We start from the raw sequence: 19395 nt of genomic DNA, 5'->3' as shown, positions 1-19395 counted from the left end.
CTCTGTTCAGAGGTAATTACGCAGTCTCTGCTGGGCCCCTCTGTTCAGAGGTAATTACGCAGTCTCTGCTGGGCCTCGCAGGCCTTTAGGGATGGTTTCTGTTCCCAGCCCCTTGCCAGGTCTCAGGCCTGCAGACGCGGACAGGGCACAGGCCCTGCACATCTGCGCGCTGCTCTAGATGTTTCTGCTAACAGACTGAAAAGTGAGCGAGGCACTTAGGAAGTAACCACTGGTGATCGTTCCTGCGCCAGGCCTGGACCTGACCCTTGTTTCTGGTGTACTGAGATGTCATAAGAGCACTGTGCTGTCAGCCATGGACTCTAGAGCTTAGACTCGTCACCTGGGTGACTTTGGGTAAGCACTTTATCTCTTGGACAGTTTCCGCTTCTGTCAGATGAGAATTGTGGAAGAATTGACCTCATGGTCCTCTCAGGTCCAGTGCGGCAAGTGTGTGGCCCGAAGATGGTCCAGTGCTCTGAGCTTGTGGCTGCATTCATTGAGAATGGCGCCATGCTCCACATGCCGTCTTTGACATAGCTACAGGTCGTCCTGGAATATGTGGATCAGGAGTCATGTTTCTGGAATATGTGCTGCTGCTTCACGTTGGGCATACACGTTAGGATTGCTCTTAAAGATACCTCATTTTGCTTGGGTTTTGTTTATTCCGTTGATAGTTTCTTCACTCCCTCTGAGTCCTGTCTACTTTAAATTGAAAGACCTTTTTCTGTCCCCAAGGAGGACTTTGCATTCTGATTACAGGGTGGGTTTGTGTACGATTCCTGGGCAGGCTCAGCATAGTATGGGAACAGCTCTGGCCAGTGCCTGTGCTCCAGTCACACCTGGGGACAGTGCTTCCCTGAGAGACTGATGGGTAGGTGGTGCTGACCTTTGTCATTGCTGGTCTGTCTTCCTGCTGTGGTGTTGGGAACAGAATTTGTCTTAAGATGACCTGAGTTCTTTCCTTGCAGGGTAGGTGGTAGAGAGGTCCACGCCACCATCCCAGAGACCGGCCTTACGCATCGGATCAGGAACTTGTTTGAAACCGCAATTCGGAGCGACAAGGGCAGCCAGTGCCCCCTTCTCTGGAGGATGTATTTGAATTTTTTGGTAAGAAAATATTTTTTGACACTCTTGTTTTGTCTGAATTTATGAGCAGAACAGATGCAGCTGTCTGTAGCCCCTGCCTGGAAAGGAGAGCCTGTTGTCACCTCTCACTTGGCACTGGCTAATCTTTATTGAGCCCGGTTGAGTAGTGTCTCTCCGTCAACATACCTGGAGAATGGAATTCGGGAGTAATTACTGGGCTTCTGTTTTCTCTGAATTGACTTCTTAAAAATTGCAACTTGGAAAATGTCCAGGGCTTTTTATTTTAAAGAAGCTGATATTTTTGCCACTCAATCATAGAATTTGCTGGTCTTTATTTAATTTTGTTATTAAACGATAAGGTTCAGTCAAGAATATAAATCTCTGAGTGGGATGTGGGGCTCCAGAGCACAGGCCCTGGGTTCAGCCTCAGCACCACTGGAGAGGAAGAGGGAGGAAGACCATCTAGCCTAGCTCTTAGAAGTCACGTGGGTGCCTTTCCGAGGGACCCAGAGGACATGTTACCTAGGACAGGTTGGAGCTATGCCAGTCCTCATCAGCAGGGGTTGCACCTTGTCTTCATGAAGTCTTTTGTGTCTAGATGTGTTCCCATGGTATGTGCGTGTGTTCATATGTATTGCATGTGGAGACCAAATGTTAGCCTTGGGTGCCATTCCTCAGGTCTAGTCACTCCCTCTCCCCCTTTTAAAATTGAAATAGGGTCTTTCACTTGGTTTAGAACTTGTCAGATAGACCAGGCTGGCTGGCCTGAGAGCCCCAGGTCCTTGTCTCTGCCGCCCCAGAGCTGGTTTAACAAGTCTATGCACCACACTCATTTTCTTTTTGTTTTTTTACACAATGTTCTAGGAATCACTTTACCAGCTGAACTGTGTCCCCAACACTTACAGTACTTCTTTAGAGCCAGAAGCCCAGGTTTATGGATGACTTCCATGCGGAACAGAGGGTTATATGCAGAAATGGTATTTGTGGTGCGTCCTGATTTGACTGCCTGGCAGCCTGGCGCAGCTAGCAGGAGAATCTGGTTTTAGACAGACCTCTCCCTGACTTGCCTGTCTCCCTCAGTCTTTCCAAGCCAAGGAAGGAGCTTTAGAGTGAGCAGGGGGCACCTGTGCATTCGCCAGTTTCATGTCCCCAGTGTTCAGATGAACACAGGGAAAGGTCAGTTTACAGAATTTTTACTGAGACTGCAACGAGCCACGTTTGCATGGGTTGTCTACAAAAAGCTGCTGTTGCCTTGAAAGGTCTGGCCCTTAAGGAATCTGTGTCTTTGATGAGGTTGTGTAAAGCAAGGACTGATTAGAGCAGTGACGTGGCCTGGCCGTTCCCGAGGCAGCTGGGTAGGCTCCTAGCACTCTGTTAATTAACTACAGGAAAAAGGACAAAAAAGCTCAATTACAAGTTGCGGTTAGCAAGTGGGGGGTTTGGGAGAGACTGCTGTGGCAGGCCACCAGAGGGAGGGAGGCTTGTTTGTATACTGGGGCCTCTGGGTGGTGTGCAGACATGCAGTCTGTTAGTTTTCCCCTGCAGAAATATTGAGGACAACAAAGCCTACTGTTGCTTGAATCAGACAGCAGCTAAGTTTTCCTACGTAAGTTGTCAGATGGCAGCCTCAGTTTGAGGGACGTTCCAGCTGTTACTCTGTGCACATCAGCACTTTGAGCCATGCTGCTGATGTTGAGAAAGTGGCAGTTTCATCCATGACTCTGGTTGTGTTCCTACACAGCAGCGAAGGACATCTGAGTAGATAGCCAGTCAGCCATTATGTGACCAGCTGTGGCATTTCTGGGTTGTCCCCATTAGATTCTCTTTACCTTCCATGTAGTTTGCTGTTCATCTCTTGTCTGCCCATAGGTCTTAGGCCATTTAGAAAGGCCTTCATTTTCAAGGCTGGTGGGAGAGGAAGACTGCATGGCTTTCCTCCTAGCATGAAGGACGAACCCCTCCTGAGCCTCAGTCTCACCTCAGGAGGTCACACAGGCAGTACTAGAGAGAGGCGGCTCTTACATCTGGGGAGGGCGATTCCAGTTTATGTGAGTGGCTTAACAATGACATGAGCAAACAGATAGTAGTTAGATGCGTGTGTTTTGAGGTAAGGGCCAAATTTCGCAAAAGCCTGAAGGCTTTGTCTTTTTATTTCTTGAGAGCTGTTGTGTCCACCATCTGAAGGCACACATCAGCTTGGAAGGCATGAAAATGCCAAAGCAGGCGATTATTAAACTCTAGTTAGCTTCTGCAGAAGGTCCTGGCTTGCCTGGTGGTAGCTGCCCCCTGTGGAGAGCAGACCGAGTGTGAGTGCTGGTTCCTGGGCTAGAAGGTGAAGCCTCTGTGTAAGCTCTCCTTCCTCGGCACCAGAAGGACTCAGATACTCAGAGACAGGGGTAGTGTGCAAGCCAGGTCCATCTATTTTTTCCCATCCACAGTTTTTCTAAAGAGAAATTACCAACTGAGAAGTAGACTGAGCAAGGAAATGTGAGATACACACTTCAAATCAGCCTCCCTAGGATGGGGATTCGGGATATTCACGGGGTAAAGAAACACGGGGGACATGCTGCATGGCAAAGGTGATGCATTGTCTGCACTGTGCAGTCAGACCTCACCATTCTCGGGATGCTGTTCTCAGTATGTGGAAGTGTGGCCTCCTGATGTCCAAGGTCACACTAATGAGACAAATGAAGAGCCATGGCCATATCAAAAATGACTTTCGAGCCCCTAAACAGTAACTTGGCAACACATCAGAGGTGCTGTCTGTAGCTACACTAGTAGGAGACTGATAACACAGTCAGCTGTGGGACTCACAGAACTGGCGACTTAAAGCCAACTGAAAACAGGCAGCTAGAAGTGAGAAGCACTGGTGTGGCGACAGGCCAGCTGCAGTTGGTGGCAGGTCATCATTAAAGCTGGGGTCCTGACCTCCCAGGTCTAGGAGATCGTTTGATAGCTGCATGTTGGGGAAGGGCTCTCCCATCCTCAAAAGATGTTTTTGAGCAGCAAAACATCCATATTTACAGTAGTAATCCCTTCCTTTAGTGAACGCCTGGTGCACGAAGGTGCGAGTGCTCTGGGATGTTCTTGGTCTGCCTGTGGAGACATGGTTTCCTAGGTACAATACTGTGGGTAACAGGGAGCTCTGGGAAGGAGGGGCTGACCCTAGCATGTTTCTATGAGCAAGGACTCAGTGGACATGAAGAAGGTAGGGTCAGAAGATGTGGGTAGCGTCCAGGAGAAACTGTTCTAAGAGGGGCAGGTACATGCAAGGCCACGCCTTAGAGTGTGACATCATGGAAGGCAAGCTCTCCTGACTCTGGGTCCTTCCACACCTGATCTGGGAAGGCAGCTTCCTGTGGTGACTTAGGAAGAAAATGCCAGAGAGAGATCCTACGTGAGAGTTCCTACGTGAGGCTAGCCTCCTTGTGCCTGGGCTTACTGGGGTCTAGGATTAGCTGTCCATGACTGAGAAAGTACAGTAACAACATAATTTTCTTCTTCCAATAAAAGAAAAAAACAAAGGCTTCCACTTAGTGTACACACACACACACCCCAGTTCCAGGAGATCCAGTAGAGCAGCCTAGGTGAGAGCTGTAGAGAGGCCAACATCAGGCTACCTCTAAGGCAGAGTGGCCTCTAGGCTCTGACAGAAAGTTTTAATAAGCAGTGGGCAAATTTGCCTTTGAATCAGTCATTGTTTTACTTTAGTCTTCTTACTTAGTCCAGGCTGGTTTAGGATTTGTCATCCTCCTGCCTCAGTCTCCCTATGTGGATGTGCCATTGTTCTTGTCTTGAAGGCCTTTCAGAGAAATGACGTAAGATTATCCAGGGGTCCTGATTATTTCTCTCTGAAGGTAATTTTCACAAAATGGCAGATCATTTTCCATGCTTATGAAGTCATAAGCCTCACCTCATGGACCTGTCTCATCCTAAGCACTGTCACCAACACCTAGACACAAGGCTTCAGAAGTTAGCAGTGTTGAGCGATCCAACACAGCCGTGGCCTAGAGCATTCTCTGGCACCTGGGAGCCATCCCACGGGTTGTCAAGATGGTGTCAGCCCACTCAGATCAGCTTTGGTATCTGAGGGCAGGTGCAGACTGCACTGTAGCCTCAGCCTCTCTGCCTCCACTACCCACCTTAAACCATCTCTCTCCCTAACTTAGGTTTCCTTAGGAAACAAGGAGAGAAGCAAAGGTGTGTTCTACAAGGCCCTCCAGAGCTGTCCCTGGGCAAAGGTAAGCTTTCAATTTAAACACAGGGCTGTCTTCAGCTTCCCAAGGACCTTCCAGGGGGCTTCTGCCCAGAGGTGTTAGGGTGTGGCCTTGCAGGGCAGTGCTGTAATCAAAAGGCTTTTCCTAGTGACACTGTCCTGAGATGGGGCTCCATGGGGTTAGCTGCTTTCCCAACATTCCTCTGCAGTGCCCAGATGCCCATCTCCTACTCAGATGACGAGGTGTTGGGAAACCAAACAGGGTGAAATGTAGTGCTGCCAACCCTGCTAGCCACGTACAGCGAGGGCTTCACTCTATCTGCTGCCATTTGTAGTTTCCTCTGGACATGCTGAGCGGGGCAGGGGACTGGCTGGGACCCTCCTTTCTTTTGCTCCATGCTTACGGGCAGTGTTGGTCTTTCTCTGCTGCTAGGTGCTGTACATGGATGCCATGGAGTACTTCCCAGATGAGCTGCAGGAGATCCTGGATGTGATGACTGAGAAGGAGCTTCGTGTACGCCTGCCCCTGGAGGAGCTGGATTTACTGCTGGAGGACTAGAGTCAACCTCCGTAGAATGGAGCTAGCGAGGACAGTGGGGCTCAGGAGAGCCCCAGCTGTGCAAGGGCTTTCTCCACTGTTTGGGTGGGGTTTGGACTTACTGTTTTACATATTATATATGTGATCAACTATGTACAGATGGAGCCAGGCCAATGATAAACCTTTTATGGTTGAGATGTGTGCAGCTTCTTATTCCTTCTGCTCAACCCTGTTCAGTCGACACTGGCCTGTCACACCACATGTTTATGATCCTGGGTTAGGCCTCTGACCCCAGCCACAGGCCTGGCTGTTTGACGTTGAGACCTCCTCCTGCTTTCCCTGGGCTGGTAACCATCCAGCACAGGAGATGGTTAAGTGTTTCCTGTCTTGCTCTAGTGACTAGCAACATTTACAAGGGCCTTTGAGTCTGCCTGGCACTGCTCAAAATTTGCCTTCCATCAGAATCCAGGTGCCCATGTGCTCAGCGGGCAGGGTACCACCACCCTCTGCAGGAAGCTAGAGCAGTCTGAACTATGAAACTATGACCACAGCTGCTTCTAGGTCACTTTTTTTTTTTTTTTTAAAAACTGCGTGGAAAGCTCTGTAGCACAGCCTTTCCAGTGTCTTGGTCTTCCACACTCTCGCCAGGTGGCATCTTCAGTGCTAAATTTTGCTGCTGTGTAGTGTCTCATGGACACCCCATCTCTACACAAATAAACATATCCACTCAGGGCTACCCATGTGCAGGTATCCTTTGGTAGACAGAACCCCTCTTCACCCCCATGATAGCCACACCCTAAACCTGGAACCCGTGAATAACCTATGGAGGGTTCATCAAGAATGGTGTCAAATGCTTATAATCCAAGCGAAGGCAGAGGATCATTGAGAATTTAATGCCAACCCGGCCAACACAAGTTCAGGTCCAGCCTGGGCTCCAAGTTCTTAACAAAAACAGAAGAATTTCAAATAGCTGGGCAGTGTAGGTGCATGCCTTTAATCCTAGCACTCAGGAGGCAGAGGCAGGTGGTTCTCTTGAGTTCAAGGCCAGTCTGGTCTGGCTACACAAAGAAACCGTGTTGAAAACAAAATCATGAATACCAAATAAAGTGGGTTATCTGAGCAGGCCCAGTATGGTCTGAAAGTCCAAGGGGATAGCCGCAGGAAGATGGAGAGGCCTGGGGTACAGGAGTAAGAGGCCTCTACAAGCTGCAAAAGGGCCTCGAGTGCCAGCAGGTGCTGGCCTCTGCCAGCAGCTACAAGGAGCTGAATTCTTGGACCTCAAGGAAACTGGTTCACCGCTTGAGCTTCCAGAAAGGAGTGCAGTGGATACCAAGGTTATAGCGTTCTGAGTGGTCTTTTGACTGTAAACTGAGATAATTTGTGTTGTTTCTTTTTTTCTTTTTTAAAGATTTATTTATTATGTATACAACATTCTGCCTTGATGTATGCCCGCACGCCAGAGGAGGGCACCAGATCTCAGTACAGATGGTTGTGAGCCACCATGTGGTTGCTGGGAATTGAACTCATGACCTCTGGAAGAGCAGCCAGTGCTCTTAACCTCTGAGCCATCTCTCCAGCCCCTAATTTGTGTAGTTTAAACTAAGGCATGGTGGCTTCAGAAAAGGAATATGTCTTCTCTGCACAGGCCACCTGCCACCTGATGGCTTTGAGGAACCGTCTATTAAGAAAGAATACGACGTGCTGAGGTTTCTGAACCTGGCACCAAGGCAGGCACCAATGGGCTAAGATTATTCACTGATTATTTCTTTTAGGGCTCCTCAGCCTCATGGGAACATGTATTGCCCACTGTGGAGCCCTGCAGTCCTCAGAGCAAAGCGGTCTCTGAGAACACAGCCACATTAACATAGCCTTTACTAGTCCTGGCACTGGCTTTGGAGACATGAAGTGGGGGGCAGGGCTGTGGTTGCCAATAAGCTTCTCTAGTGCAGGATCCCCCTCTGCTGCAGGGAGCTACAGGTGTGCAGCCAGACAGCTGTGAAGCGTTGCTGATGCTGACGACTTCTGTCAACCTGACAGATGCTAGAATCATTTGGAAGACACAACTTCAACCAAGGAAATGCCTCCCCTCCATCAGACTGGACTACAAGCAAATCTGTTGGACATTTTCTTCCTTCCTTTCTTTTTTTGATTTTTGGAGACAGGGTTTCTCTGCTTAGCATTGGAGCCTCTCCTGTAACTCGCTCTGTAGACCAGGCTGGCCTCAAATTCACAGAGATCCGCTTGCCCCTGCTCCCCAAGTTCTGGGAGGACATTTGTGCCACCACCACCTGGCATGGGCATTTTCTTCATAAACAATTTATGTGGGAGGGCCCAGCCCACAATGAGCGGTACCATCCCTCAGCAGGTGGTCCTGGGTCTAGAAGCAAGCAGACTGAGCCAGGGAGCAGCCTCCTCCAGGGCTTGTTTCAGGTCCTGTCTCTAGTTCCTGACTTGCCATCTGGACTGTAAGCTTGAGATGAAATAAACTCCTGCCCCCACCCCCAGGCTGTTTTGGTCATGGTCTTCGGCACAGCAGTAGAAAGCAAACCAGACAACCCTTTATTGGGAGCAGAGAGCACAACATGATGACCGCACACGGAGACACCTGGTAGGCACCCTGCACAGCATCCTTCAAGACAGGCTGTCTACTAGCAAACTCACTGGGAAATGGATTCCTTGGGCAGCTTCCCATCCTCCCGGGGGGTACGGGGAACTCACTAACTTCCCTGAAGGAACTGTGGGTCACTAGAGATACAGCCCCTCAGGGGTGCCTTCTTGTTTTTTATAAAGAACGTTCTCTTTAGATTTTTTGAAGTCTTCATTTGTAACTTTCATTCTGCGTTCCCGCAGGGCCATCAGGCCAGCTTCTGTACAGATTGCCTGAAAGAAAGAAGAGTGTGAGCCAGGCATGGTGGGCATGCAAGGCCTTAATCCCAGGTCAGTCTGGTCTATAGTTCCAGGACAGCCAGGGCTACACAGAGAAACCCTGTCTCAAAAAACCAAACCAAACTAAACCAAGCCAAAAAAGAACAGTATGTTCAGCCTGAAACGCTTATTTTTATCTTTTGGAATTCAGAGACATATTTTGAAATAAAGTATAAGACAGACTAAACACAAGTTGCTCATTTGGGAACAGGTTATTTTTTTAAATGTCTCATGCATCATAATTTCTGAAAGAATCCAAGATGTATAAACTGGGAAGATTTTAAGGGAGTCTACTGGCCCAGGGACCTGGGGTTCTGAGCTGTGGCTCAGGTTCTGACAGCTGTTGTGGTTTGGTAAACTCTCGTAGCTTCACTTTCATTAAAGGTACTTCTAGGAGGTGGAGAAAGTGACACGCCAAAGGCAGGGAGTAGCGTGTATGTCTATTACAGTTGAAACACATTCCCATTAGCTATGCTGGCGAACAGTAATCATCCTAATGTGTTTTCTTGCCAAAAAGTCAAACAAGAGCCCTTGTAACGCATGCATTAAAACAATCCTGGGCACCGGGGAGATGGCTCAGGAGTTAAGAGTGCATGCCGCTCTTGCAGAGGACTGAGCTTGGTACCCACTCTGGGCCTACGACTGTCTGTAACTCCAGCTCCCCGTACTTGGATGCCCCTTTGTAGCCCTGCAGGTACCTATGCTCCTAAGCACATTCCTCCCCCACATAACTAAAAATTTAAAAACCACCCCCCCCCAATTCCTAAACAAACAAACTAGCAAAGTGAGAATTCCACAATCCTGGCACTGAAAGCTGTTGTGGAAATGGCCATCAGATTATTTACTTTACATGGTTCAACCAAAAAGTGGCTGTGTATGAGGATGGGAAAGGTCAGCCATGTAAATTTAGGTGGTGGGCATGTAGGCATACACATGCTGGTGTCACAACTTTTCTGAATGCTTGAAAAATTTTAAGAAAGTTCATGTAGTACAATTAAAAAGTATTTTTTAATGAAAAAAAAAAACCCACTAAACTAAGCTATTTACCCTACTTCTGCAGGACCGATGCTAATGTCCTCGGTGTAGGCACTGGCCAGAAAAGCAACTGTGTGCCTCTTCTACCTGACCAAGGCACCCATGGAGGAGCCCACTCTGCCCCACATTCATTGCTCACAGGCCTTGACAGAACGACTGGGCAGCAGGAAAACCGCTATTAACTCATTTACAACAAAATCAACAGGTAAAATCAAGTAGTCCATCAATACAAGGTGGGAGTAAGAACACAATGGGAGGGACCCTCTGCAGCTCTGGGGTGACCTTTCCCAGCATGCACTTCACTGACAGGACTAAAGGAGAAGTCTCACTTAAAAGATCAGGTCACTCAGGCCTGGTACAGTGGGTGGTAAGCTTAATGTTAGTGACTGATCCTTGTGGGTTCACAGGGGCGGGGTCATTTACTTCATGGAGGAATGTATTAAATGGCTTCTAATAAAAAGCACATCTTCCATTCGGATGCAGTATTAAACCCACATGGCTGTGATGGTAAAAGCTAGGCATCCACCCCTAGAGTGTGCAGTCTTTCCTAACAGGCCAATTCCCAGAAGCAAGCCCACCCAGGTACTCACCTTAATGTCGGCCCCAGACAGGTCATCCTTTGCCATGATCAAGTCATCCAAGGTTACGTCATCAGCCAGGGTCATCCTGCTTGTGTGAATCTGAAAGATCCGCTTCTTGGTCTTCTCGTCAGGCAGGGGGAACTCGATCTTCCTGTCAATGCGGCCTGCAGGTACAGAGCTTTCAGCCGCTTCCATCCAGACCCAGACTTGGCTCCCATCAGTCCTCAGCCCACCCCACAGGCGTCAGGTGATGATGTGGGAGTGATACCCCAACATTTACTCTTATGCTTCCTGAACAACTGCATCTGAATTCACCCCACTTGAACCCCCTGATTTGATACCTTCAGGAATAAACACAGGGACATCTCGAGTGGCATTAGTGCCCTACCTTAGAAACATTACAAAAGCTAACAGCACACCTGGCTTCCAGAGCCCCCTGAATGTAAAGATAAGCCACACCTAGTACTCTTTTCTTTAGGGATGAAAGCAAGTGCTTGGGGCGAGAAATTCTGAGTTTGGGAAGGAAAACACAACAGTACAAACCTAGACTGAGAAGGGCCAAGCTGCAGAGCGTCCCCCTCCTAGCCAGGATCTCCAGGAGACAGACTTGAACTCGTGTGTGTCCATGTCGAGAGGACAACTTCGGGCACCTATCACTTGTTTTCTGAGATTAGGGCTCTCACTTGGGGCTTGCAAAAGTAGCTTGCTAGGCAAGGAGGCTGGCCAGTGAGCTCACTATCTGTCTCCACCTCCCCAGCGTGGGGGTCACAGTTGCAAACCATCCACCTTTATCTGTGGTTCTGCAGATCAAATCAGGCCCTCCTGCTGATCGGCAGGCATTTTTCTGATCAGGCCATCTCTCCAATCAAGGAGACGTGTTTTTCATAAATTATGGTGTACCATGGTATAACACCCCTTACCCCCAAAGCACATTTCAATCACAAACCCATTAATTTTTCACAAGGGGAAAAAAAAAAAAACAGCAAAATTTGACCTGGTCTGATAAGTGCTGGATCCAAAGTTTCTATTCGGTTTGTGGCCATGATGACTTTTACATCTCCCCTCGAATCAAATCCATCCAGCTGGTTCAGCAGCTCCAACATTGTTCGCTGAATTTCTCTCTCACCTCCAGAGTTTGAATCATATCTTTGGAAAAAAAAGAATTGAAGAACCAGCCATTCTGTTATAAGAACAGGTACAGCGAACATACAGCATGGAACTCAATGTTCTTTTCTCGGCTTGAAGGCCACTCCCTATCACTCTGGTGAAACAGCATCAGCTCCCATGCTTTGGTCAGGACTTGCCTCTAAAGTTTACATCTAACAATGGCCACTGCAATGGATGAGTGGTTAATGCCTTCTAAAAGGGCTGGCGGGAGCCGGCACAGGCCCCTTTCTCCGCTGTTTTGTTGAATGTTGAAAGACTGAGGACAAGCATGATCCCGGACAGCAGCCGTGAGCAGACACTGATGCTAGATCCTGGTTTTAGACTTAGACGGCACGGCGTTTGCCTTTTTAACTCCCCCCTGCCCTCCCCCCCGCCTCCGTGATGTTTTGATTGCAGCAGCACAGGTGAAGACACTTTTCAACTATTACATATCACGTATCTTCACAGCAACTCTGTGCCTCAACTGCCACCATTTTTCCTGTCTCCCTGTTGGCCCAACCTACTAACTGGAGGGCAGAGACTACCATCATTACAGCAAGTCCCTGGAGTCTGGATGGCACTGGCTCCATCCAAGTGCTACGACACAATGGTTTCCAGACACTGGCCCATGGAGGTCAGAGAGCAAAGTATACAGAGGCCATGCACAGCAAGGACTCGCTACACAGGAAGGCCCAGCACTGTTCATCTCAACAGTTCAAGGGCAAGCTTACCTTTTGGTCCCAATGGCATCAATTTCATCAATAAACACAATGGACGGTGCATGTTCTTCAGCAACTCGGAACAGCTCCCGGACGAGCTTGGGCCCGTCACCTAGGTACTTCTGAATAAGCTCTGAGCCAACCACTCTCAAGAAAGTGGCTGAGGTTTGGTTAGCTACGGCTTTGGCCAGTAACGTTTTACCTATTTTAGAAAAAAGAGTAGAGCAAAGGAGAAAGCCATATAAGCGCTGCTAAGAACCCCCACCCTAATAGACAGACACACACCCCAGCAGCTGTCTGGTGCTCTGCTCTCCCAATCTAACTCCATACTGTGACTACTTTGAACTCTCCTGAAAGTCATGATAATGTCAGAAAATACCTTTTACTTGGTTATTTTTTTCACATTTAAACTGTGTGTGTTGTGGGTGTGTGGACCACATGTGGAGGGAGGACAGCTTTGCAGAGGCCATCCCTTCTTACACCTTCACACGGGTTCTGATGACCACACTCAGGCTGCCAGGCTTGTGCAGCAGGAACCTTTATCACCGAGCGTTTCTGTGCCCTACTCGGTTATCTGTACACCACTAAAGCAGTGGCTCTCCATGGGTCAACACTGGCTGTCCTGTATAGCAGATGTTTACATTACAATTCTTAACAGTAGCAAAATTAAAGATATGACGTAGGAACAAAATAGTTTTATGGTTGGGGGTCATCACAACATGAGGAACTGCATTAAGGGTTGCAGCACTAGGAAAACTGAGAGCCATGGCCCTAAACAATCATGATAGTTACCTACAGAAGGAACAGCTCTGCACTAGCAATACAACAGTCTGTTTTTTCTGAAAGGGAGCTTTTTCCCAGGTCCCTTCCAAGTTGTATATAAATTTAACACAACCAGACATGGTGGTAAAGGCCTAGAATCTGGCATTTGGGAGGAAGAGGCAGGATTAGAAGTTGAATGTCATCCTGAGCCATAGAGTGTCTTCAAAGCCAGCTTGGCCTTTAGGAGGCCCTATGTCAAAAGTAATAAACAAATAATCAAACAAACAAAAAACTTGACCTATCCAACCCAGTATTAAAGACCAAATAAACTCTGATAAAACCATCAGTGATAAAATACTCTGGGAATCCTAGGCCTGACCCTGGGACACAAAGCAGCTTCCAGCACAGGCTACAGGAAGGTGGTACTGGGGGAGCTTGTGAGTGGCCAAAATACTGGAAGATCAGTCAGTGGAGCCCACAGATGTGAGGTCTGTGGTATGTCTTTCCCAAGGAGGGGGGAGGAGGACAGGTCCTCCATGGATTTCAAATAGTGCTTCCAGTGTTTCTAGTCCCTGCTATTTTTCTTACACACACACTAAGTTCTCAACCTTGGTTGACCGTGTACACTGAATCCACTTTGGGAGCTCTAAGCAACGTGGATGCTGGTCCCAGCTCCCAAGACCAATCACCAGAGTGCTCAGTTCAAGGCTTGTAGAGCTGTTAAGACCGTGGCCTTTTGAAAGTGAGTGAGGAGGGCTGGCTGTTGGCTCAGATGCTGAGGCAGAATTGGTACCCTTAAGCTGCTGGACAATGACTGAGGGCCAGGCTTTGTGACAACATGTGGTGATGATGCTCTCCTTGGTCACGGGGAGAATGGCAGGTGAGACGTCCTAGGAGACCAAACAGGACAGTACAGACAGGGTAGGGCCTTTCGAGAGGATGAGATCTTAGTGTCCAGAAGCAGCCAAGGAAACCTGCCAGGTTACAGGGAATCACCAACATCCTCCACCCCCCTCCGGCCTGCCCACTCATGACCGCAGTGTCCACATCTCACCATTACATGCTGGTGGGTCAGGGTTCAGCACTGCAGCTGCAGCCCTGCACCAGCTCAATGCTCTGTGGCCCTGGGCTCAACATCGGCCTCTCTGTAGCTACTTTGTCATAAGATGAAGCAGAGTGGTGTCTTGCAGCTTCAGGCTTCTGGGGAAGGGACTTCTCAGTCCCTTGATAGTTGTTAACAAGGGTCAGTTAGAATTCAACGCCAGTTCTCTCAACAAATGACCACTCTTGCTCTAATGTGCCGAGTAACCAACTGCTAAGTATGGTCTCCACAGCTTAGGACAACTGACTGCAATGAATTAAATGTATATGCACGCTTATCATCATCCAACAAATACTTACTTAGTACTGCTGCATCAGTATACATAGACCTGATCCAAACACCCTGGAATAACTGAGCGCCATCTCCACTGCAGGTCTGATGTTTGGCCATGTTCCAATGTGTGCATGCCTTTGAGGCCGGGACGAGCATGGTCAATCAAGGCTGAGAACTTGTTTATGTTGTGTGTAAGGGGTGGTACTGGTTTGCTGGCCAGAACCTGTGGTATTCTGCATGCTAAGCAGAATGTTCCACCTCCCCCCCCCGCCCCCAGCCGCAGAGTTAAACTAAGAAACTGTGGTGTCGTCTATCTTGCCAGTGCTGCTGGAGGTACAGTGATGTGTCTAGTGTCTAGCATGGCATACCTGTTCCTGGCGGACCATAGAGAATGACCCCCTTAGGGGGCTTTATTCCCATCTCCTCATAATACTCAGGATGGGTAAGAGGAAGCTCCACAGATTCCTAAAGAGAAGAAACATTTGGTAAAAATCAAAGTCTAACTGAAGTTATTAGCACAATTTGACATGAAAATATCTTGCTTTCCACAAAAATAAGTAGGGCTCCACTCTTCTGAAAGGAACGCACCTGACTGCCACTTGGGCTAGGCATGCTGAGAAGGACATGCATCTCATTGAAGGTTTTATTGCCTCCCTTTCTGAGCCATGCTGCTTCCATTTTTCTTTTCCAGAAGTTAGCCTTAAGCATTATTTAAGTCATTCTGGAGCAAAGTTAAGACTGAAGAAAGTTAAAACTCATCCTTTTCGATTAAACTACAGCTAGAACCTGGAAAGACATCCTGACGGCTGTTCCCACCTAGGGGTATTACCTTATGTGCTCAGCTCAGCTATTTGAGAGGTCAGCAGTGGATATCTGTGGAGCCCTGACTGACTTCCCTAGGGAAAGCAAGCAGAGAGCTGGCCCACAGTCACGGGATAACCACCTCTCCCCAGGTTCCAAGACCACACAGGCACAGGATTATGTCCTAGGTGCCAGTACCTGTGTGAGCCTGTTTAAGTACATACACCTCTATACAACAGCACACGTCAGCACACCTAGGAACATCACACCTTCACACAAAACAACACTAAATATGCAAAGTGTTAAAATGCTGCAGGACTATCAGTTTACTGTGACGTCAGTTCCTAACCTAAAGAACTCATAGATTCACAGCTGGAATGAGTCAATCAAGAAAAACAAATATGCAAAACAACTCCAAAGCATCCTAGACACCACAGCTATAAGAAACCAAGAAGTCTGGAAACCCAGAGCTGGTCCCTGCCATACCTTAATTTCCTGGATTTGGTTGTCCAGGCCCCCAATATCTGCATAGGTCTCCTGGGGGGCCTTTTCCACCTTCATCACTGTGACCAGGGGATCTGTGTCATCCATTAGCACCCCTATCACGGCATGCACCTGCAAAGGATCAAGGCGTACCATGTGATTGGGAGGTCCCTTCACCCTGTTTATGACAAGCAGTAGCAGTCACACTATCTTTCTCTCCTGGTGATCTTCTTCTGGGACAAACAGCCAGGTCTAAGAGTTAGAACATACTCTTCTGGGTTTCCTTAAAGACCAGCAACTCACCTTGTGGTTGAGCAGGACTGAACAGCCTGGCTCCAGCAGATCCTTGTCCACAAATGACAGGATGCTGACGTAGTGTTCTGAGCCCACAGATGTGGACACAATGGCGTGATTATCATCAATGATCTCTTCCAAGGTTCCTACAGACATGGGAGTACCCCTGAGATCATCCACTTTCGATCTTTCCTCCTACACAGTAAACCAGGAAGGAAAAGCACATTAGCTCTCAGGGCAGACGATCCGTTTGTCTGCTAGTCACAAAGCAGCAGAGCTTGCTTCTTCATGGATTTGTTCCTGTTCTGTGGATGTGCACCTGTGCATGCGCACATGGCCCCAGAGGGCTCTGGGTAGTTCTCTAGCCTCTGCTGCCTAGCTTGCTGTAGGGTGCCTGCCAGGACTACAGATGCCGCTTCTCCTGGACTTTTGCCCCTTCACAAGGGTAACCTGGTTTCCGGGTGCACAGCCAGTGCTCTTACCTGCTGTGCCACCTCCCTGGCCCAGAGCCATTGATGTTTTTAAAAGCTAGCCAGTAAGAGGCCTGCTTGTTCAACTACGTGAATCCCGCCTGCTGCCCTCTAAATCACACTCACGTGGTAAAGAAGACAGTCGCGGAAACTTCTTCACTCACCTCTTGCTTTTCTTCCAACGGTTTCATCTGCTCCTGATTTCTGATGAACTCTTCCTCCATGAGAAGATAGTCTTTTATTCTCTCTAACTTCAGCAGCTTCAGGCGGCACTGCGTGTGAGGTGTTACTGGAATTAAAACATAGGGCTTAATTTAAGGAACCTAAAAATTTACAGCCAAGCTTTACTTTATGCTCATCAGAAAGCCAGTAAGAACCTGAAGTGCAGGGCTGGCAGCATGGCTCCATGGTTAGAGTGACTCTGCTAAGCCTGACTCTGTCCCTTAGACTCACAGTGGAAGGACAGAACTGAGTCCTGTCAGCTGTGGTGTGACCTCCACACGCTCACAACTGTGTCTGAGTGTGCATGCATGCACACACACGTAGACATACTCTGTGACAAAGGAGCTGAAAAGATGGCTAGCAGTTAGGAGCATTTGCTGCTTTTCCAGAGGACCTGGGCTCAGTTCTGAGTGTCCATTATGGCAGCTCAAACGGTGCTTGGCACACACACAGTGCACATATACACAGGCACGTAAAATACTCATACACACAAATCTTAAAAAAAAAGAAAAAAACTCAAACTAATAAAGAGTAAACTTAAGTTCAGACATGACCCAAATTTCGATATTGTAACACTTCATTTTACAGAATGAAAATGTTTCTGGGACTGGTTTTGTAATTTAAACTGTATTTAAATTGTGGGGTACAGTTAATCCCAGTCCCCAGGAAGCTAAGGACAGCCTGGACAGCACAACAGACAGGGCCATTAAAATAAAGGCTGTGGGTAAAGGCATTTGCTGTAGGCGCAATGACCTCAGTTCCACCCCAGAAAAGTGACAGGAGAACCAACTCCCATAAGTTGTCCTCTGACCTTTACACACACACTGCAGCATGTGCGTGTGCCCCCTGTAAAATAATGGAAATTAACAAAGCAACAAATGATTTACATTTTTAATACCGCAGTGGGGCTGGCTATTTAAAGATAATGAATGGAATTTCTCTGTTTCTGTCTCTGTCTCTCTCTCTTTTATTTTTGAAAAAGGGTCTCTATGTAGCCCTGGCTAGTCTGGACCTCAGTGACTTATCCGCTTGTCTCTGCCTCCTGAGTGCTGGGATTAAAGGCATGCACCACAGTGCACTGTGAATGGGATCTCTTAGCATGAGACAAACTCATATAATATTGCATTTTAAGAAAAAAATATAACTTGTACATCAACGTAGTGGAAGGCTCCACATGAGCTAAGTAGAATGGGGTTAAATAGCCCACACTAATGCTTCAGTCTCCCAAGACTTCCTGCCTCCCCCTTACATTCCGTGCTACATGCAGAGTAGTTTCCTGGGAGTTGGGAAGAGAGCAGGGGACAAGGTCCTTACCCAGTGGCAGTTTGCTGGCAGCATCTGGTCCCTTTGTTTTCTTCTTCTTTTTCCCCACTCTAGTTGGGACAGGAGGTTCATATTTCTTTTTCTTGTCCTTGAGTTTTTAGAAGAATAGGAAAAAGAAGTCACATGGAAATCATAAAATGCACATTTATTTCTGTATCATTATCTGTAGGGGTAAAAATGTTCCCATCTTTTAGGGTATTTAAAATAATTGTCCTTTTTATTAATACTTTTAAAAAAATAAATTATATTATTTTCCCCTTCTCTTTCATCCCTCCAATCCCTGTCACCCCCATACCTTACACTGATGGCCTCTTTGATTACTGTGACATGTATAAACAAAACCTGCTGACTCTGTAAAATCAGTCTTTTAAAAAGCAGATCACACATTCCTGCACTCCAAGGTTTAGCTGCACCGAGCAAATGTGATCTCTTTAGAGAGATGGCAGAGACTCAGAAGTTTTCCAGAAGTAGAGAGAGGTCAGCACTGAGTTACTTGCCTCAAGTCTGAGTACGGTGAGGCCCTTCTCACACCCAGGCTGTTACACACTCAGGTGAGGCCCTTCTCACACTTAGCCTGTTACACACTCAGGTGAGGCCCTTCTCACACTCAGGCAATCTACTGTAAACCTTCCACGATGTTCACACTTTAGAAACCATTACCTCAGGCTAATATGCTTCTCAAAAACAGGAAGCAGCTGCTCCATCTGTATTCTGGGTTACTGAAATAACTACCACATCACTTTGATTTTTAAAGTTTATGGCTCTAGAACTCACTGAGACCTAATGGCAGCTTCCACAGCGTGATCAGATCACGTAAGTATCTTCTTACTTACCTTGTCATCCTTCTTGCCACCCCCAGGACCATGGCCACCACTCTGACTCTGACCCTGTTTAGAAAAAAAGAGAAGAAAGCAGAAATCAGAATACAATCACTTCATAAGAACACCCTACTGCTACTATGATTCTAAAACACAGCACTCCCATTGTGACACTTGGAAACCCATGTGCCTTGCAGCCCAGGTATGCCCTCAGTGTGGAGAGATTCTGCAAATAACACAACTCTCAGAACCGAGAACCATTCTATGATGTGGCTGTCACTAAGGAGGCTGACAGTCAGGGACCACTACTCTGAACCAGGACATTCTCTAATATAAACTCCATCTCAGACTTCAGGAATGCTGTCGCACATACTCTGCAGCCACTTATCTCTCCAGAAGACTTTCAACAGCAACTACTGTGCTCTGGTCATGACAGCCTGGCTCCTACACAAGTTTCTCTTCCCACCTGAAAGCATTACTTAATGTATGAAAAGCTCACTGGGATTTCTGATTTGAAAACTGCTTAACACAGGGCAATGATTTAAACTGAGGTACTTTAAATGTCAGTGCATGCGTGGGTGCGTGTGTGGAAGCCAGAGCA

General features: G+C 47.7%; 2 protein-coding genes across 3 annotated transcripts in view; one reads left to right on the top strand and one right to left on the bottom strand.

The window, feature by feature from the left end:
- Nucleotides 1-6392, top strand: part of Nrde2 (NRDE-2, necessary for RNA interference, domain containing) — a 34722-nt gene extending 28330 nt beyond the window's left edge. The window contains exons 12-15 of the mRNA XM_005343450.3: nt 30-50; nt 969-1107; nt 5256-5327; nt 5736-6392. Coding sequence (XP_005343507.1) covers nt 30-50; nt 969-1107; nt 5256-5327; nt 5736-5861 — 358 coding nt within the window. The 3' untranslated portion in view covers nt 5862-6392. The remainder of the gene's footprint in view (nt 1-29; nt 51-968; nt 1108-5255; nt 5328-5735) is intronic.
- A 1982-nt stretch (nt 6393-8374) lies between these two features.
- The window catches only part of Psmc1 (proteasome 26S subunit, ATPase 1), a 14261-nt gene continuing 3240 nt past the window's right edge, over nt 8375-19395 (bottom strand). For both annotated transcript variants that reach the window (XM_005343448.2, XM_026780660.1), the window contains exons 2-11: nt 18810-18863; nt 17968-18064; nt 16596-16720; nt 15971-16156; nt 15671-15799; nt 14752-14848; nt 12259-12448; nt 11376-11527; nt 10391-10545; nt 8375-8720 (exon numbers count right to left, since the gene is read on the bottom strand). In XM_005343448.2, coding sequence (XP_005343505.1) covers nt 8586-8720; nt 10391-10545; nt 11376-11527; nt 12259-12448; nt 14752-14848; nt 15671-15799; nt 15971-16156; nt 16596-16720; nt 17968-18064; nt 18810-18863 — 1320 coding nt within the window. In that variant the 3' untranslated portion in view covers nt 8375-8585. The remainder of the gene's footprint in view (nt 8721-10390; nt 10546-11375; nt 11528-12258; nt 12449-14751; nt 14849-15670; nt 15800-15970; nt 16157-16595; nt 16721-17967; nt 18065-18809; nt 18864-19395) is intronic.

Source organism: Microtus ochrogaster, chromosome 1, assembly GCF_000317375.1.
Source record: "Microtus ochrogaster isolate Prairie Vole_2 chromosome 1, MicOch1.0, whole genome shotgun sequence".
NCBI classification, from domain to species: Eukaryota; Metazoa; Chordata; class Mammalia; order Rodentia; family Cricetidae; genus Microtus; species Microtus ochrogaster.
The sequence above is the reverse complement of the archived record's forward strand: the minus strand, read 5'-3'. Positions and strand labels throughout refer to the sequence as shown.